At 39.5% G+C, this 21,399-nt stretch overlaps 1 protein-coding gene across 1 annotated transcript in view; it reads right to left on the reverse strand.

Moving 5' to 3' along the window:
• The window catches only part of LOC150091148 (uncharacterized), a 212,911-nt gene that overhangs the window by 54,942 nt on the left and 136,570 nt on the right, over positions 1-21,399 (reverse strand). Inside the window, exon 2 of the mRNA XM_090382241.1 lies at positions 12,017-12,188. Coding sequence (XP_090238367.1) covers positions 12,017-12,188 — 172 coding nt within the window. The remainder of the gene's footprint in view (positions 1-12,016; positions 12,189-21,399) is intronic.

Below are 21,399 nucleotides of genomic sequence, written 5' to 3' on the forward strand. Positions count from 1 at the left end.
TTAAAAGTCAGGATAACACTCCTGGTTTTAACAATTTTTCCATCCCTTCGCACAGTGATTCTCTTGATGGCAATAACTCCCTGTGGTTTTAATTCGGAGCAGATTTCCTCCTCGGTGACGTCGAGAAGGCTCCACTCCGAAATGACACCTCTCGATGAATTTAGTGTTCTGTGTGGTGTCACTGTTATAGGGATTCCTCCGATTGATGTTGTTCGGAGTAGATGTTCTGATTGCCTGTCATTTTTAGTTTCAATTAAGAGGTCTCCAGAACGAAGCCTTTTAACTGATTTGGGTGAACCTGCTAACCCATCTAACCCTTTTTGAATAAAAAAGGGCGACATTTTACCAATCAGTTGGTAGAATGCATGATTAAGAACCTTGGGACTGGCCCTGATGGTAATTCGGTTCGCTGCCTCTTTGTAGCAATAATGCTATCTGTCTCTCCGTCTCTGTTTTCAGATAGGGACCGGGTTGGGGCCCCTGAAGGAATATATTTATCAGGATTCATAGAGGTTTTTATATGGTTCAGTGCCCGGGCTCCCCATCCACCACGGAGCCCAAAGGGACGCCCACTACCCGGCATGCAATAAATGCGCTCGGGAGTGGGATGCCAGGGCTACCCAGACACTATACCCACACCGCCGCCAGCCTGAATCCTGTCCCTCAGACCATGAGGGTAGGGGCGTGGCATTGACACGGTTGACCCTCGCAGGCGAGCCTACTAGCCGATTGATCCTAGCTGGGCCTTCCAGGACCACCCGTCTTGTCGAAGCAAGGGCCAAAGTGGTGTATTGAAGCTGGGCCCCTCAATCACCAGGATCCCCCTTTCCGAATTTCCACGGGTCGCAGCGCATGGCAAACACGCCGGACTCCATTGATGCAAGCCTGGAACCTGGGCTGTGGGCGTTGGATCCCAGTGATGCTAGTCTGGAAGTCCAGCAGCGTCACTGGGAAGTCCCCTCACCACGTACAGGTGCCCACATCGAGGGGCTTGCTAACAGGAGAGACTGCTTCTATAGGGATGGGATATGCTTAAACAGAAAGGGTGCAAGAATAATTTCTGATGCTATAGAGGCAGTGCCAGCTGGGTCAGAAAACTGCTAGTAGCATGGGAGATTCACAAACTAAAAGATTAACAGTAGCCACAGGCAGGAGCAAAAGCAAAACTTGCACTTCTTCTATTGTAATGAGCAGCAGCCTAGAGAGCAAGTTGCTGGCGAATTCAAGAGATGCTGGAAGACATCATGGAACAAATAAATACATGGGCTGTGTTAGGATAACTAAGAATAGGTGAGGTATAATTGTATGTACACCAATGCTAAGAGTATAGTAAATAAATTTCATGAATGAATTTGAAGTGCTGATCAAGGCATCAAAGGCAGATATTGTTGAGATATCAGAGACATAGTTTCACACAGATATAAGCAGTGCAGAATTGGAATTTAGGGAGTACAATGTGTACAGAAAGAATAGACAGGGTACAAAGGGAGGAGGAGTTATGCTGTTAGATAAGAAATACATAAAATCTAATGAAGTGCATCCAGTTGACATGGGTGGACAGTGCAATGTTGAGTCAGTTTGGTGTGACAGAAAAACACAGAAAGGGAAAATGAAGAGTAGGAGTGTGTTATAGACTCTGATGAGTACAATGAACAATTGCACAGAGAAATAGAATGGGCCAGTAAATCAGAATGTCTTGTGATGGGGAATTTTAACTTTCCAGATATTGACTGGAAGTTGTGGATTGGTCACTCACACGGCAGCAAGACTTTTGTGGATTTATTGGAGGATTGTTTTCTACAGCAACATGTTCGAGGGACAACCAGAGAGGGTAATACTCGATCTGATTATCAGCAGTGATGATGTGTGCGTCAGTAATTTGCATATAAAGGAACCACTAGGTAACAGTGATCACAGTCTACTGATGTGGAATTTCCTTAAAGGTGTAACTACCATCAAGGGCAAAGGGAAGGGTTTTTTGTTTTTGCAAAGGTGACTAGAGTGGTATCAGGAAGTGGGATCAACTAATGATGTTAAAAACAGTGAATTCTAAATGGGAGGACTTCAGGGAATTAATCCAAGAAGCTACTAGGCTTTTCTTCCCAACTAAGAAATACTGTTCAAGATTTATGCCTAAATGGATAGCAGATGAACTAATGAGGCTCATGGCAGAGTAGAAAAATGCGTGGAATGCATATAAATTAGCAGGTGACACAGAAGCCTAAAGCAAATATAAGCTAGTGTGTAATCAAGTCACAAAGGAGGTTAGGTAATCGAAGAATGATTATGAGAAATCCTTGGCAAAGGAAGCAAAGAAAAACAACAGACTTCTTTTTACTTATGTAAACATTAGAGGAAGGGGATGAGTCAGATTTCCAGATTGCAGGATCATCAACTGATGTTGGTAGTTCGACTGTTGATGATCCTGCTCAGATAGCTGTCAAACTGAATGAGTATTTTGCATCTACATTCACACATGAGGAATTCTGTAAGGAAGGGAAGGACAGAAGTTTACTGAACTCTAACAGGGAGCTAAATTATTTTGTAATAACGGAGATCAAATTGGAGGAGAAATTGTTGAAGTTAAACATAAAAAAAAGGCACCTGGGGCAGAGTGAATCTATCCAGTTAATTGAAGGGAAGTAAGCAAACCCTTGGCCATAATTATGAGAACATCCTTAGATTCAGGGATCCCCCACTGACTGAAGATGTGCAAATGTATGCCCAATTCACAAAGGGCATTCAAAAGATGATGCAAATAATTATAGATCTGTTAGTTTAACTTCTGTTCCGGGGAAAATAATGGAGTCACTGGGTTAAAGAAATGATGCAGGATCACATAGACAAGACTGAGTAATAGTGAAAACACAGCACGGTTTTGCAAAGAGGAAGTCTTGTCTGACCAACTTGATTGGATATTAAGATGAGGTCATAAAGGAACTAGATGCAAAAAATTAATTTTGATATGATATACTTGGATTTCAGGTAAGCTTTTGATACTGTTGCACGTGGAAGACTGCTGTACAAGTTAGAGCGGTATGGCATTAAGGGCAAGTTGCTGCAATGAATAAAGGTATGGTTGAGTCAATGGACACCACTCTACATGGACTAATGTTATTAATGGAGTACCTCAGAGTTCAGTGATGGGTCCATTGTTGTTTTCTGTATTTATTAATGATATTGATGATGGTATATCAGGCTTAATGTCCAAGTTTGTGGATGTTACAAATGTTGGCAGGGTTGTTTTTAATTATTATTATTAGCCATATAGTGCAAGGAAACGTGATGCTTATGCTGTACCAGCAAAAAAAAAAAAAATTCCGAGTTACCTTGTCAGAGAGAGAGAGAGAGAGAGAAGTAGAAAGGAATCACCAAGAAAGAGAAGAATGATGATATCCAGTTCAGGAGCCTGGGTGTGTGCCAAGCCCATACTCACCAGATATAAGCCCCATGGTTGAAATGGTAGTAAAGACTGTATGCTACTGCAACAGGATCTAGAAAAGTTAGGTAGATGGGCTAAGAACTGGAAATTCAAGTTTAATATTGACAAATGGAAAGTACTGCATATGGGTGGCAGTAATCCAAGGGAATCGTACCAACTGTGTGGTACTACACTCAGGGAGGTGGAGAATGAAAAAGACCTGGGGATAATTGTACAGTCAGATAAGAAGTTCTCTGAGCAGTGCGGGCGGGCTGCAAGAGCAGGTCAAAGGGTTTTTCAATGATATATAGGAATTTTGCTCGCAGAGACAAGGAAGTGATTATACCTTTGTATAAGGCAATGGTCAAGCTATGCCTTGGGTACTGTGTACAGGTCTGGAAGCCTCATTTTAGGAAGGATGTAGAGTTGCTAGAATGAGTACAGAGAAGGGAAACAAGATTGGAACAAAGGGGTTCTCTTACCAGGAGAGGCTTAAATTATGCCAGTTGCAGCATCTGAAGACTAGGAACCTGTGAGGTAATCTGGTTGAGGTGTACAAGGCCTTGAATGGTTTGATTAGGCTCAATGCTTGAGCTTGCTCAAACCATTGAAGGCCTTATACACCTCAATTAGATTACTTTGAAGGTGCCTGGTCTCCAGACACTGAAATTTACAGAACTTACCTTCTTTGTAAGACCAATCCTTTGTTCCATTCATCAATCTCGTTGCCTTTCTCTGTACTCTTTTAAGCAGCTCTACATCCTTTCAAAAAGAGGCCTCCAGACCTGTATACAATAATCAAGGTGTGGCCTGAACATTACCTTATACAAGGGGATAATTATGTCCTTCTCCCCGCTAGACAAATTCTTGTATATCATTGACAAGGCACTATGAATTTCTCTTACAAACTGACTGCACTGCTCAAAAACCTTCATATCTGCCTGCACAATTACCCTCAGGTCCTTTTTATTCTCTACCTTATTCTGGGGTTATTGCTACCCATAGGCAGTACTTTACATTTGTAAATGTTAAACTTGAGTTGCCACCTCTCAGCCCATCTGCTCAACTTTTCTAGAACCTGTTGCAGTAGGGTAATGTCATCAGTGTCATTAACAACCCTGCCAACTTTGTATTGTCTGCAAACTTGAATATTAAGCCTGATATAGCTTCATCAATATCATTGATAAATACAGAAAACAACAATGGGCCTAACATACACCCTGTGGGAGAAACCACTAATAAAATTTGACCACCAAGAGCAGTATCCATCACTCTCTATGTTCTCCCACTCAACCATCCCTTTATCCATACCATCATCTTGCCCATAATGCCATACTCCTCCAACTTGTACAGTAGTTTTCCATGTGCAACACTATCAAAGGCTTTCCTGAAATCCAAGTATATGATATCAAAAATATATTTTGTTTTTGTTGTTGTTATTTGGCTTTTAGGAGCATTAGCAACTAAGGCCATATTGCTCCGGGAATATGAAGTGGTCATTCCCTGATCTTTCCACATCCTCCGTATTTGGTGGTCACGAGCTCGAACCCTAGTTTAATCAAGAAGCGTGTGCTACGCACTGCTTCTCCTGCCCACCTGGCTATGGATGTGCCAATAGAGCTATTTTGCATCCGGTTCCTTTTTGACCACATCACAGTATCCAATCAAATTGGTCAGACAAGACTTCCTCTTAACAAACCCCTGCTGTGTCTGAACTATAACTGCAGTCTTGCTTCTTTAACCAGTGCCTACATTAATTTCTCCAGAACAGAAAGTAAACTAACAGGTCAGTAATTACTTGGGTCACCCTTTGATCCCCCCCCCTTTGTGAATTAGGGATACAGTTGCACATCTCCAGTAAACTATTACTGCAGTCCTGTCTAGATGATCCTACAATGCTTCTTTAACTAGTGATTTCATTATTTTCCCTGGAACGCGAGTTAAACTAACAGGTCTATAGTTACTTGTGTCACCTTTTGAACCCCCCCTTTGTGAATTGGTGGTACATTTGCACACCTCCAGTCCATGGGGACCTCCTGAGTTCAAGGAAGCTCTCCTAATTGAGGCTTAGGATTTGCTTACCTCCTTTGTTGCCTCCCTTAATATAAATGAATAGATCCCATCCACCCCAGGCACCTTTTTTATTTTTAATTTTAACAATTTCTCCTCCACTTTTCTCTCATTTACTACAAAATCATTTATCTCCCTGCCAGAGTTTGATAAACTTCTGGCATTCCACTCCCTGAATAACTCATGTGTGAATGTAGATGCAAAATACTCATTTAGTTTGTCAGCTACCTACACAGGGTCCTCAACAGTCGAACTACTGATATCAAGTGGACCAATCTGATTCATCCCTTTCCTTCTTTCCTTCTAGAGTTTACATAAGTAAAGAACTCTTTGCATCGTTTGGCAAAGATTTTTCATAATCTGCCTTTGCCTGCATAAATTCCTTTGTGAATTGATTACACACCAGCTTATATCTACCATAGGCTTCTGTGTCACTGATAATTTATATGCATCCCATGCATTTTTCTTCTATGCCAAGATTACTTCCTTGAATGCTTCCGATTTAGAATTTTCTGTTTGTAACATCATCAGTTGGTCCCACTGTATAGACTTTAAAAACTGTCTCAGACCATCATAGTCACCTGTATGAAAGAAAACACCCTTCCCTTTACCCCTGATGGAAGTTATATTAGCATTTAGCATTAGCATTAGTTGAGGCATATTATGCAAGAGAGCAAGCTTATACAGAATCAGCCAAAAAAAAAAAAAAAAAAACACCCTACCCATTTCACCCATCTGGTCACTCCAATGTTTGTCTAGTTCAAAATTTATTTAAGCTAAAAACTTCAACAACAACAGATCAAAGTCTGTTCCAGCAATCAACTACCTGCTGGCTTAAATTAAATTTTCACACATCTATTCTACAACTGTCTTTCCTCAATTTGAATCTATGCTCCATGCTCCCTCAGGTTCTTAATCTGAGCAAACAAAAGTATCCTGTCAGCATTGAGCCTGCTCAAACCATTCAAAGCCTTATATACCTCGATCAGATCACCTCGCAGGAGCATAGTCTCCAGATTCTACAATTTGCAGAACTTAAGCCTTTCTTCGTAAGCGCACCCCTTCGTTCCTCTCACCAATCTTGTTACCCTTCTCTGTACTCGTTCTAGCAATTCTATATCCTTCCTAAAATAAGGCCTCCAGACAGACATACAGTGCTGAAGGTGTGGGCTGAACATTGCCTTATACAAAGGAATAATCGCCTTCTTGGCTCTGGTAGCAAAATTTTTATATATCATTCGCAAAACTTGATGACCTGCTCTGGCATCCCATCTGCACTGCTCAGAGAACTTCAAATCCAACTGCACAATTACCCTCCAGGTCTCTTTCATTCTCCACCTTCCTTAATGTAGTGCCATACAGTCAGTATGTTTCTCTTGGATGACTGCTACCCATATATGCAGTAACTTGCATTTGTCAATGTTAAACTTCAGTTGCCACATCTCAGCCCATCTGCCTAACTTTTCTAGATCCTGTTGCAGTAGCATGCTGTCTTTACTGAACACTACCTACCAACCTTTGTATCATCTCAAAACTTGGACATTACGCCTGATGTACATTCATCGATATCATTCATAAATACACAAAACAACAATGGGCTTAGCATCGAATCCTGAGGGTCTCCACTTATAATATTAGTCCATGTAAAAAAAAAAGTGTTCATTTATTACCACTGTCTGCTCTCTCCCACTCAACCATCCCTTTATCCATTGCAGCAACTTGCCCTTAATGACATACCACTCCAATTTTTACAGCAGTCTTTTATGTGTAACAGCATCAAAAGCTTTCCTGAAATCCAAGTATATGATATCAAAATTATTTTTTGCATCCAGTTCCTTTGTGACAACATCGTAGTATCCAATCAAACTAGTCAGACAAGACTTCCCCTTAACAAAACCATGGTGTGTCTGAACTATTACTTCAGTTTTGTCTAGGTGATCTTGTATCACCTCTTTAATCAGTGACTCCATTATTTTCCCCCAGAACAGAAGTTACACTAACAGGTCTACAATTATTTTCGTCACCCTTTGCACCTCCTTTGTGAATTGGGGATACATTTGCACATCTCCAGTCCACGAGGAGCTCCTCTGAATCTGAGAATTCTCTCTTTGAGTAAATCTCTCATCAGCACACTGTGATCACTGCCACCTAGTGGTACCTTTATAAAAGCAGATTCTTAATACATGAACAATCACTCCTGATAAACCGATCCAAAGTATTACTCCCTCTGGTTGCCTCCCAAACATGCTGCTGCTGCTGTAGAAAACAATCATCCAATAAATCCAAAAAAGCCTTGCCAGTGTGCGACTGACCAACCAAAAAGTCACAGTCAATAACTGGGAAGTTAAAATCTCCCATTATAAGACAATCTGATTTATTGGCCCACTCTATTTCTCTGTGCAGTTGTTCATTATAATCATCAGAGTCATTAGGCCAATAACACAATCGTACTCTCAATTTCGCTTTCCCAGTGCTTATGTCACACCAAACTGACTCAACATTGCACTGTCTACCCATGTCAATTGGATGCACTTCAATAGATTTTGTGTGTTTCTTTATTAACAGCATAACCCCTCCCTCTTATCCTGTACACATGGACTTCCCAAATTCCAATTCTGCATTCCTTATATCTGTGTGACACCATGTCTCTGATATTCCAACATTATACGCCTTTGATATTTTGAACAGCACCTCAATTTCATTAAATTTATTTAATGAACTCCTAGCATTGTGTACATTGAAGTATACATGCACCTGCTCTTATTCGTAGTTATCTTAACACAGTCCATATATTTACTTGTTTATCGATGACTCCCAGGAGTCCCTGAAATCCCAAGAAACTTGTTTTCCAGGTTGCTGCTCATTTGAATAGAAGCTGTGCAAGAATCACTTTCACCTCTTCCAGCAGCTACTGTTAACCTATCTGTCCGTGTATCTCCCAAGCTAGCAGTTTTGACCAGCACATTCTACTTTGGGGACTGCCGCTGTGCTGCCTGATGATCCAGTGTAAGCTCTGGCATTGATGCTGGCAACTGAGAGCTTGATGGATCCCCAATTTAAGTCCTTCGAGGGACCCTGTTCTTTAAGCTCTCATAAAAAGGCTCATAACAATGCTGAGTTGGCAACTTTTTTTTTTTTTTTTTTTGTTAGTTGTTGGCGCATTGGCTTCTGTGGCCATATTGCACCTCCCAAGATATTTTGCATTTTCTACTCTGATCCAAGCCCGAGGCGGGATTCGAACCTGCAACCTTTGGGTTGCCGGGCAGGCACTTTACCCACCTGGCTAGCCCAGTTAGCAGTTGGCAACTAATTTCTTCACACTTCTTACATCAAGCACACACACAAAGACCCTTTGGCAATATCATGTCGCATTCCTGATAGCTCCACAAACATCAAACAAGCAGGACATTATTATTATTATTATTATCATCAACTATATGGTGCAAGGTAGCCTGAGGCTTATGCTGCACCAGCCAAAAAAAAAATTCCCGAGTTACCCTAAGAGAGAGAGAGTCTAAAGGGAATCACCAAGAAAGAGAAGAATGATGATATCCAGCTCATGACCCTGGGTGTGCCAAGCCCATACTCACCAGATGGTGAGCCCCTGACATTTCAAGGATGTGATTCAGAGGACAACCCCCCTCAGTTCTCCCCCGATCCACAGCACTATCTTGAGCATTTTGCTTTGCTGCTCTGGTCTGACACATGATTTTGGTTCACTTTCAATACAATTAAAAATATTACATTAAAATATTATGCCAAACTTATATCTCAAAGCAGTAATAACATTATGTATGCAGGGTGTCTCAAAAATACTTGGCATAACTTCAGGAATGAGTTCCTCATATGTACACAAAAAAAATATTTTTTAACAACATAGTTCTGAAAATGCTTGGTTCCTGAGTTATTAACCGGAATGTCTTATCTCCCGCAGGTGATTTCCTTCATCACAAGGTACTGACAGAATCTGGTGGTTTTCCATTCTGACCATGTACTCAAAACAGGAGCAAGCCGAATATTTACTTTATGTACCGTTTGGTGGACGGCAATGCTCTGGAGGCTCATTGTTTGTACCTAGAAAGGTTCCCAGAATGAAGATATCTAGACAGGAAAATGTTTGAAGGTATCCATCGCGCCTTTGTGAACATGGGACCTTTACACCTCGCGCTGCCGACAGAGGACGACCAAGATCTAGGACTCCTGAAGTAGAGGAGGAGATTTTGGATGTTGTGCATGGCACTCCTGGAATCAGCCAATAGCAATGCAACTGGCTGTTCAACGTTCGACTGTTTGGAGAGTGTTGCGAGAACACCAACTGTATCCTTACCATCTGCAACAGGTACAGGCCTTGTCACCAGCAGATTACCCTGCACGAGTAATGTTCTGTTTGTTTGTTTGTTATTTGGTTTTTAGGAGCATTAGCAACTAAGGCCATATTGCTCCAGGGATATGCTGTGGTCATCCTCTGACCTTTCCGCATCCTCCGTATTTGGTGGGCACGGGCTCGAACTCCGGTCTAATCAAGAAGCGTGCGCTACGCACTGCTGGTCCTGCCCACCTGGCTACGGAGGCGCCAGAGTAATGTTCTGCCAGTGGTTCTTGCAGCAGTGTCGAACGTTGAACAGCCAGTTGCATTGGTATTCTGCGTGTGCTGATTCCAGGAGTGGCTCCCTATTGAGCTACTCAATAGGGAGCAACATTCCCTAACTTTTTTTTTTTTATTATTATATATATATTTCTTTATTATTATTTTATATTATTTTATTTATTTATTTTATTTTTTTTAACACCACAGGAAATCCTTTTTTTTCTTTTTTCCCTCTGAAGTGGGCCCCCAGAGGAATCCGGCCCAACTTTTGCCAACATCAGGTGGGTCAGAGTCTCGGACTGAGACAGTGCAAGCTCCATTGGAACTGGCCCACCTTCCCGTGGTGTGGATGAGTACCCAGAATCATCTGTCCAGGTGACTGATGCTTCTGGGTAGCCAAGCGGTCAGACACAACAACAGAACACATACAAACATGCATTACTTATTTCTGGTCCTTCTACAGTGGTACTGTTCTTCACAGAGATAAGAGGTGGAGATGAACTGACATTCCAGGTGCCACCCATTACAAACACACATTTTTTTTTTTTTTGTAGTTGTTGGCACATCGGCTTCTGTGGCCATAGTGCACCTCCCAAGGTTTTTGCAGTACTTTGATCCAAGCCTGAGGCAGGATTCGAACCCGCGACCTTTGGGTTACCAGGCAGGCACTTTACCCACCCGGCTAGCCCAGTTGGCACAAACAAAAACACATGTCGTGTCATGTCAGTACCTTGTGATGAAGGAAATCACCTCCGGGTGATTTCCTTAATAACTCGGGAATCAAGCATTTCCAGAACTATGTTGATATAAAATATTTTTATTGTTTACATATGAGGAAGTCATTCCTGAAATTATACCATGTATTTTTGAGACACCCTGTATATATATTTCAGTATCAAGTTTTACCTCCTACTGTGTTATGAATTTTGTATCTCCTTTCAAGTTTAAGTTATATGTATTAAGTTATAACATTATGTTTGCAAATCTAAGTGATAACTACCTTTTAGAATGTGACCAGTGATAATTAACAATAATGGACAGGGACAAACAAAATGGCCCTGGCATTTAAACAGGCACAGAAATGGCAAATGGCCAATGTGACCTTTTGTATGAATAATTAAAAGTCATTTTTTTACTTGTAAAGTAATGATAATTAAAAATAAATAAATAAACAAACAAGAAATCATGAATTTATAATTTATTACACTATACTATTTGGAAAGAACCATAAAACTGACTGTGAGAAATGTTAACAGGAGGAGGGTTGGAGTAAAATGAAACATAATTCAGTTTATAGAACATATACTGTCATAAATTTTCATTAAATCTCACAAGTAATGAAAATTAAAAACAAATCAGTATGAAAAATCTTTCTTGGATAATCCACAAACTGAATAATCCACACATAGACAATAATATTTTATATTATATTTCTAAAAAGAAGTTATGATTATAAAAATACTTTTTAAAGATTGAATATTAGTTTGTGTTTTCTACTAGAGCAGGCCCATTAGAGCACCAGCCCATCTGGCATTTACTATAACTGTCGAATGAGCAGTTTGAAACTGATCAAGCAAGTATTCATATGAAACTGTAGCTTTCTTCTAATAGGAAAGAATCTGTGTTATACTGTTTTATAAAATATGAAACATTATATATCCAGAAATAGGATGTTATAGTATGACAAAAGGCAACTGTTAATGAAGTATTTCTGCACAAGAGTCACCTATTCAGAAATATATTTCATTCCTTTCCTACTAATTATATTACAGGAAATTTCATCATTACATTCCTTAACTTATGCACCCAAAAGCAGGAGGTCGTTATAGTCTTCCCCTGGCTCTGATTCATGCATTAGAATTATTCTCTCTAGCAGACTGGTAAAAAATTTAAAATGTATATTCAAGAAAACTTCTGTTAACATTATCATGAAATACCTTTAAAACTTTGCACCACTATGCACCCCAAATCACCTTTCCTACCAAGGATGGCATCCCCTTCTATTTTTAAATAGATAAATTTAGTCCCTCTTAATACAACTCCTGAACTGTAGAGCATACTGGGATCAAGGAAAGCTCTTACAAGGGTAATTACCTCACGGTTAGTAACCTAAAAAGGAAAATGTACACATTTTTAAATAGATATACATACATATGTGCACATTCAGTGCAATATGAAACACCATTTGCATATATGTAAATTTCACAAAATTTCACAATACATAATAAATAAAACAAGATGCTTCACTGTATTGAAACAGGTTTTATTACTGTATGTTTCAATTCCTTCATCCTCTGCAATGGAAAAATGTAGTAATTTACTAAAGTTACAATGATTACACATCATTGAACCCCAAGTATAGTCAGTAACAGAGAATCGTTATAATTGGAAATGTGCAACAGAGTTCTGATCTCTGGACCTGCACCTAAGAAATGGTCGCTATTGGCCATAGTTAGTCTCTGGAAACTGGCTGGCCCTTATCTTCAGCTGATACTCTCAGGGCATCTGAACTTATTGGAATCTGCTATGGAACTAAGACTAGTGGTTTATTATTATTAGGTTGACCTAAGAACCTAAGTTGATCTGTGTATTAAATATATAAATTTATGTGTATTTAGCGTTATTAAGGCATATGATGATAGAAATCAAGCTTATATAGAATCAGCCAAAAAAAAAAAAAAAAAAAAATCTTCCCCATTTCACTCATCCATTCACGCCAAATACTTTCTAGTTCAGCCTTGAACTTATTTAAGCTGCTAACCTCCACTAAAACAGATGAAAGTTTGTTCCAACTATCAATCGCGTGATGGCTAAATGCAAATTTCTGCACATCTATTCTACAACTGTCTTTCCTCAATTTGAATTTATACCCCCCGTTTCTTTTGAGTTATTGCTACCCATATGCAGTACTTTGAATTTGTCAATGTTAAACTTCAGTTGCCACTTCTCAGCCCATTTTCCCAACTTATCTAGATCCAGTCGGAGTAGCATACTGTCTTTACTGCCGTTAACAACCCTGCCAACATTTGTATCATCTGCAAACTTGGACATTAAACTTGATATACCTTCATCAATATCATTGATAAATATACAAAACAACAATGGGCCCAACACCAAACCCTGCAGAACTCCCCTAATAACATTTGTCCACGAAGAGCAGTGTCCATTGATTACCACTCTCTGTTGTCTCCTACTCAACCATCCTTTTATCCATTGTAGCAGTCTAGACTCCTTCATAGCTTGAGGCTTATGCCCTAAACGCTTGAGACCATTGTAACAACTTAAATTAATGCCATACCTCTCCAATTTGTACAGCAGTCTTTCATGTGCAACAGTATCAGAAGCTTTCCTGAAATCCAAGTATATAATAGTTTTTAATCGTCAATGCATGAAGTTATAAAGAATGATCCCATTAATATTACCATCAGGAGTATCAACAGTATCTTAAACCAAGAGGTTAATCCCTCTTTTTGTTTCAACAGTTAATCCCTATTAACTGTTGAAACCAGGCTGTCCACGGTGTTTGGCCAGGTGAGAATCCAGAAATTTGAGATAACTGGGAAAAATTTGGATGGCCAATTTGTAAAGTAGGGTCTTCTAAACAGAATTATATTTCCTTACATTCTGATACAGTCTTGCCTAACAGGCATAATTTCTCTTTATGACATTTTGAATCAGTTTTAAACTCAATTGTGCATGTAGTTGGTTTTTCCAAAAGCTTCATTGACCTTGTCGCCACCAGTATATCCTTAAAAGTTACCATTACTGTTCCTGCAACACATGTAGACATGGCTTGGAGGGTTCTAACTGCTAGCATATCACAAGCAAAATATCCTATCGGGGAACTTATTTCTTCAACAAACTTAGGCATACTGTGTGTGTTTCCAAGAAAATACTATACCCTGAAAATGAAAGGTCAACCCTCAGTGGAGTGGTTTGTAACATATTTGATGATGACCTGACTCGAATGCTCAACTTCCAATTGATGTAATGTCTGGGTTTACGGTAACATATTAATCTTGCTGGTATTCATATGATCCAAATAAGATTCACTCATACAACAGCTAACCTTTTCCTTATAGAAATGGCAATGAATCATCTTTTCATCGAAAATAAACTGTTTGGAAACACTATAGTTAGACTGAACATCTCCTATCTCTCCATATTTTGGTTTGGATGGTAATGCAGCCTGATTTAAATATGCTTCAGCATTTCATCCCCCTCTCAGAATTAGATGACTGTCAAGAATGTCAGTGGGTTGATTGAATGTACCCACTACTTATATTTCAATGTTGTTCTTTGTGATGACAATTGAAGAATATTGTTTCAACCATTTCTTTAGCATGACTCCATATTTCCACTACATATTGACATATTACTCCCTCATTTTCTTTACTTCATACTTCATTCCTTACTTTAGTGAAATCTGGTACTAACCATACCTGATAATGTAGACAAGGTTGACTGTCAATAATGTGACAATTAGCACTGCTATCTCCAGCAATACAATTCGTTATGCCAGACCAACTTAACGATTCCTTAGTTTGAAGCTCAAATTCATAATCTGCATGACAATGAAGTCCCCAGGAGCAATACGCATTTTGTGGGCATGCTACCTGGCTAATAAGATGTAGTTCTGTAGGAAAGGTATAATAAATATGTTTCATCTGTCAGTGACAATGCACTTGTTTGAAGGTCAATTGTAATTGGAAAAGTGTTTGTTGGGTGCTTGAAACAAACCAAAGGTATTGCTTGTAGTCCAAATCATTAATGTGACTTGTGCTTGAGTATACACTTTGCACGGTCGTGATATATCGGACTTGCATTCTTCAACCTCTGCCTGCAAAATTTGATGGTTTGTACAAGTTGAACCAGCTAATAAGATGATTGTTGACAAAAATCACCAAAATTTTCAACAGTGTTACTCTCACTTCAGGTCTTAGTTCTAACTGGGCATGATCTAGATAATCCTGTTCTCTTCCCGTAGTCGTTCTTACTGCATCTCCAATCGTCAGTTCTGCCAGTGTAGTTATCCACCACTTTGCTCTGAAAATTCTCCAAGTACTTCTCAACATTATATATATAATATTGGTTTGAATACACCATTGACCACTCTTAAAGGCAAAAAACTACATTTGTAGTGTAAAAGGGCATCATTTTATCTGTATCTCATATTGTGCTCCTCCTTCACAACGAGTTGCCATGTATTGCAGTACCTCAAATAAGTAATGCTTCACTACAAGGGAAGACTATTATTACTTATTCTCGGTGGGTACCAATACCCAGACGGCACTGTTTCATGGGTTATTGGCCTTTCATCATGAAGCATTACTTATTTAAGGTACTGCAATACATGGCAACTCGTTGTGAAGGAGCACAATATGACATACAGATAAAATGATGCCCTTTTACACTACAAACAGTTTTTTGCCTTTAAGAGTGACCTATGGTGTATTCACACCAATATTATGTAGATTATTTATACTCTTAATCCTATGATAACTTGATGCATTGTGTTTAACTAATACATTCTCAACATTATGTACAGGCCTCTATTTGCTTGCCATAGCATCTTGAGAATGTACTTAGCATACCAAATAATTGCTGCTAATACTATACCAGTTGTGACATACAAAACAAATGTTGGTAGGCAATGCCGGTTCCTAATCAAATCCCAACATATAATACAAATTAGCCTTCTACACTCATCTCTTCCCATGATGTGTACTATTCCTTGTAAAACTTTTCCTTTTTGTGAAATAAACAGGAACTTCAGAGCTACTGGAGTCAACAAAAATTCCTGAGGTACATTTGCGTGAAATGGTTCTTTGTCTACCACAAAAGTTTTCTCTACTCCAAATTTCCTCAGAATCAAAGTACCCTTTTGAGACATAGTAAAAATGGAATCCACAAAAATTACTTTCAAACCATGTCCTTCAAAGTGAGGTAGCTCATCTGATAACAAATAACTTTTCAGTGCTATGTAGACCTTATAATAGATGATCGGAGGGTTTCTTATGACCTGCGACCCTATCTCTGCTAACCAATATGTCTCTGCTGCCAGCCTTTGGCATGTGCAGGAGGACAACTGATCACACTCTGTTTCAAAAAAAATATTCTAAACTACCTTTGCACTTACTTTTAGTGCATTCACAAACATCATTTCCTCTCTTACACTGGTATATAACCGAAGTGCCATTTTCCTTCAGCGACTGTTTCAGAATGAAATGCCTGGGGCAAACTAAAGTACCATTAGAGTGAAGCAACATTGATACACATTACAATTGGTCTTGATACAACTGTCAGGTGGGATTGCTTCAAACAATGCTGCTGAGGGATTCACCATTTCACATCTGTAAGCACCTTGTACAACTTTTGCAAATTTCCACATTGGCGTGAGTGATTACTTCACAAATCACGTACACTATAACCAGAAATGCACCTCCTGAACTAATCTTCATTTTTTTTTTAACTGACCTTGCTTTTCTCAGCCTGTATGAGACTGAGAGAAAAAGAATCATCAGTTACTCTTGAAAGAGACTTCAAGACTTGAGAGAAGTTCTCAGGTGACAGCATTTTAAACATAAAAACAAACCAACCTCTCTACCAGCAACAACAAATGCTATACAGACATTACGTATAATCTACTCCCTAACTCTCCTTTTTAATAACAAACATCTTTCTTAGGAGTTGAAACACTCAAGACAACATGTTATCACTTAAAGATAAACCTAGAGTACTACAGACTAACACAAAAATAACTGCGTTAAAAGAGGAAAAATACTGCTTCTCTTCACCTTAGAGCATCAGTTAACTTTAAAACGCAGTCATAAGCACTGGTTCTAGTGTCTTGATCTGATTTTTCGTCATTCTCCTCTGTGTCAGGTTTTATAACCCATTCCACAAATCGCTCTAAAATTCCTGGACTCTCAGAGTGCTGTGCCCATGCTCCTTCCTTCAGCATACCGAGTAAAACAGTTCACCACCATTAGTAAATACTTATCTCCATCTAAACTAGTAGGTAGAGGACCAAGGATGTCCATGCTGACTCTATAACATGGCATTGATTCAGATGGAATGCGCATCAGATTCGCTTTTGCCTTTGGATTGTAACCTCTCCTTTCCAAGCGCAAGGAGCATGCATTCACATAATTTTTGATATCTCTATATATATTCACAAAAAGAAGTCTTTTCTAACTCTCTATAAAGTTTTATCAAACGCAAATTACCACTGTGAGGATCATCATGCCATGCTTTCAATATCTCTCTCTCCCTTCAAAGAGTGTGGGACTGCTACCTGTTTCACATGGTTGATCTTGGGTTAACTTTGAATCAGGTAAAGTGTAATGGTATAGTTTCCCCATCATTTAGATAGTAAGAGTCTGGGATCTTAGCTAAAGACTGGCAGCGGTCATTTAGCATTTGATAAAACTTTATAGAGAGTTAGTTTGTTTGTTTGTTTGTTATTTGGTTTTTAGGAGCATTAGCAACTAAGGCCATATTGCTCCGGGATATGCGGTGGTCATTCCCTGACCTTTCCACATCCTCCGTATTTGGTGGTGACGGGTTTGAACCCCAGTCTAATCAAGAAGCGTGTACTACGCACTGCTGCTCCTTCCCACCTGGCTACGGAGGCGCCTAGAGAGTTAGAAAAAACTTTTGATAGAAAAGATTTTTGATATCTCTATATATATAGAGATATCAAAAATTATGTGAATGCATGCTCCTCGCGCTTGGAAAGGAGGGGTTACAATCCAAAGGCAAAAGCGAATCTGATGCACATTCCATCTGAATCAATGCCATGGTATAGAGTCAGCATGGACATCCTTGGTCCGGTTGACATTCTTGCAAATTTTTTAGTGACAGATTTCTTGCTTGTATCCGGTTTAGCATCTCCTTCTAACACTGGTCAAGATAAAAAATTCTGCATTCGATTGAACTCTACCTGGCCTATACTCTATTTGAAAATCATAATCTTGTTTCATTAGATTCCAACAAATTAACCTTGTGGTAGGGTTTTTTAATTGCAGTAGATATCATAACACTGAGCTATCTGATATAATTACAAACTGCCTCACATATATAAAAGGCCTGAACTGTGTTATAGAATATACAACAGCCAAGCTCTTTTTTTCAACTGTACTGTATGAATTTTCAGCTTGCTTAGGTAATCTGCTCACATATGCAATCAGATGTCTTGAACCATCTCTTCCCTCCTGTTCAGGAATTCCTGCGATGGCATAATCAACCTGGCTTTCAACTTCCTGTTGCAAAGCATACTTTGTACGATATGAACATTGTTTAATAGGAATGTAATCGGTGGGCTTTATTCTATCAATTAATCAGTAAAATTTACTAATCTTATTAAATTTCGTTGTCATTAAATTGTACTTTTTTAACTAAATACCTATAGCGACCTAGTTTTTATAAACGTAACATTATAAATTAATACATATAACTGGACAGGAGATAAGAAAGTCATATAACGTAACTCAGAGATAATATTCGATACTGAAATACATATATATATATAGCTTTATAACTGCATTGGGATATAAGTTGGTGCAAGAATGTTTGCTGATGCTATCGAGGCAGCGTTAGGTGGGTCGGAAAACTGCTAGATTGGGGGGATACAAGGACTAATAGATTATTAGTAGCCACTGGCAGAGGTGAAAGTGATTCTTGCACTGCTTCTATTGGAATGGCCGCAGCCTGGAAAATAAGATGCAGGATATTTCAGAGACTGCTGGGAATCACTGGGGTACAAGTAAACGCATGGGTGTGTTAGGGTAGCTAAGAAAAAGAACAGGTGCATGTATACTTGCGTGTACACCAATGCTAAGAGTTTAGTAAATAAATTTGATGAACTTGAGGTATTGCTCAAAACATCAAAGGTAGATATTGTGGGGATTTCAAAGACATAGTGTCACACAGATATAAGGAATGCAGAACTGGAATCTGGGGAGTAAAATGTCTACAGAAAGGATAGACAGGATAGGAAGGGAGGAGGGGTTATGATATTAGTTAAAAAATACATAAAATCCAAGGAAGTGAAGACAGTCGACATCACTGGACAGTGCAGTGTCGAGTCAGTTTGGTGTGACATAAGCATTTGGAGATCAAAATTGGGAGTAGGAGTGTGCTATAGGCCTAATGACTCTGATGAGTATAATAAGAAACTGTACAGGGAAATAGAGTGGGCCAGTAAATCAGAGAGTCTTATAACGGGGGACTTTAATTTCCCAGATATTGACTGGAATTTGGGGGCTGGTCACTCACACACTAGCAAGGCTTTTGTGGATTTATTGGATGATTGTTTTCTACATCAGCATGTTCAGGAGGCAACTAGAGGGAGTAATACTCTTGATTTGATTATCAGTAGTGATTCTTCATGCATTAAGAATCTGCTGGTAAATGAACCACTAGGTGGAAGTGATCACAGTGTGCTGAAGTGGGATTTACTCAAAGAGGTAACTACCATTAGGGGTAAAGGGGTCATTGCTTTCGTAAAGGCGACTACGATGGACAGAGACAGTATTTAAATTCTATACAGTGGGACCAACTGATGATGTTACCAACAGCAAATTCAAAATGGAAAGCATTCAAAGAACTTATCTTGGAAGCTACTAGGCTTTATATACTAACTAAGAAATATTGTTCAAGGTTTAGGCCTAAATGGATGTCAGATGAATTAATGAGACATATGGCAGAGAAGAAAAATGCATGGGATACATACAAATTAACACGTGACACAGAAGCCTATGATAGATACAAGTTGATCTGTAACCAAGTTACAAAGGAGGTTAGGCAGGCGAAGGCAGATTACGAGAAATCTTTGGCAAGGGATGCAAAGAAAAACAGCAAAGTGTTCTTTACTTATGTAAACTTTAGAAGGAAGGGGATGAATCAGATTGGTCCACTTGATATCGATGGCTCAACTGTTGATGATCCTGCTGAGGTAGCTAACAAACTAAATGAATATTTTGCATTGACATTCACACGTGAGGAGTTATTCAGCGAGGGGAATGCCAGAGGTGTATTCAACTCTGGCAATAAGCTAGAGAATCTTGTAATAACTGAGAGTAAAGTGGAGGAGAAATTGTTGAAGGTAAACACACGAACGGTATCTGGGGTGGATCGGATCTATCCAGTTATATTAAAGGAGGCAGCAAAGGAAGTACCCATGGATTGGAGATGTGCAAATGTGCCTTTGATGCTCCAATTCACAAAGGAGGATCAAAGGGCGACACAAGTAATTATAGACCTGTTAGTTTAACTTCTGTTTGCGGAAAATTAATGGAGGCATCGGTTGAAGAAGCATTGCAGGATCATCTAGACAAGACTTCAGTTATAGCTCGGACACAGCATTAGCATTAGCATTAGCATTAGCATTAGTAGAGGCATTTGATGCAAGAAAGCAAGCTTATGTAGCATCAGCCAAAAAAAAAAAAAAAAAACAACTTCCACTTCACCCCTCTGTTCGTTCAAAATACCTGTCCAGCTGAGCCTTAAACTTATTTAGGCTATCAACCTCCACCACAAGGGATGGAAGTCTGTTCCACCAACCAACCACCCGCTGGCTAAAGGCAAATTTCCGCACGTCTATCCTACATCTGTCTTTCCTCAATTTGAATTTATGCCCTCTCAGGTGATTTTTCTGAGCTAGAGGAAGAATCCCATCAGCATTGAGCATGCTTAAACCATTCAAGGCTTTATACACCTCTATCAGATCACCTCGCTGGTGCCTAGTCTCCAGACACTGTAATTTGCAAAACTTAAGCCTTTCTTCGTAAGAGCACCCCTTTGTTCCATTCACTAATCTTGTTGCCCTTCTCTGTACTCGTTCCAGCAGCTCTACATCCTTCTTGAAATGAGGCCTCCAGACTTGTATACAGTAGGTGTGGCTAGGTGTGGCCTGACCATCGCCTTATACAATGGAATAATCACCTCCTTATCCCTGCTGGAAAAATTCCTGTATATCATTGACAATACTCCATGAGCTACTCTTGCAGCCCGTCTGCACTGCTCAGAGAACTTCATATCTGCCTGCACAACCACCCCCAAGTCCCTTTCATTCTCTACCACTGTCAGTGTTGTACCACAGAGTTGATACGTTGCTCTGGGGTTGCTGTTTCCCATGTGTAGTACTTTACATTTGTCAATGTTAAACTTCATTTGCCACCTCTCAGCCCATCTGCTCAACCTTTCCAGATCCTGTTGCAGCAGCATAGTGTCAGTAGTGTCCTTGACAACCCTGCCAACCTTTGTATCGTCTGCAAACTTGGACATTAAGCCCGATATACCATCATCAATATCATTT

Source organism: Mastigoproctus giganteus, chromosome 1 (genome assembly GCF_048544385.1).
Source record: "Mastigoproctus giganteus isolate SK-2022 chromosome 1, ASM4854438v1, whole genome shotgun sequence".
NCBI lineage: Eukaryota > Metazoa > Arthropoda > Arachnida > Uropygi > Thelyphonidae > Mastigoproctus > Mastigoproctus giganteus.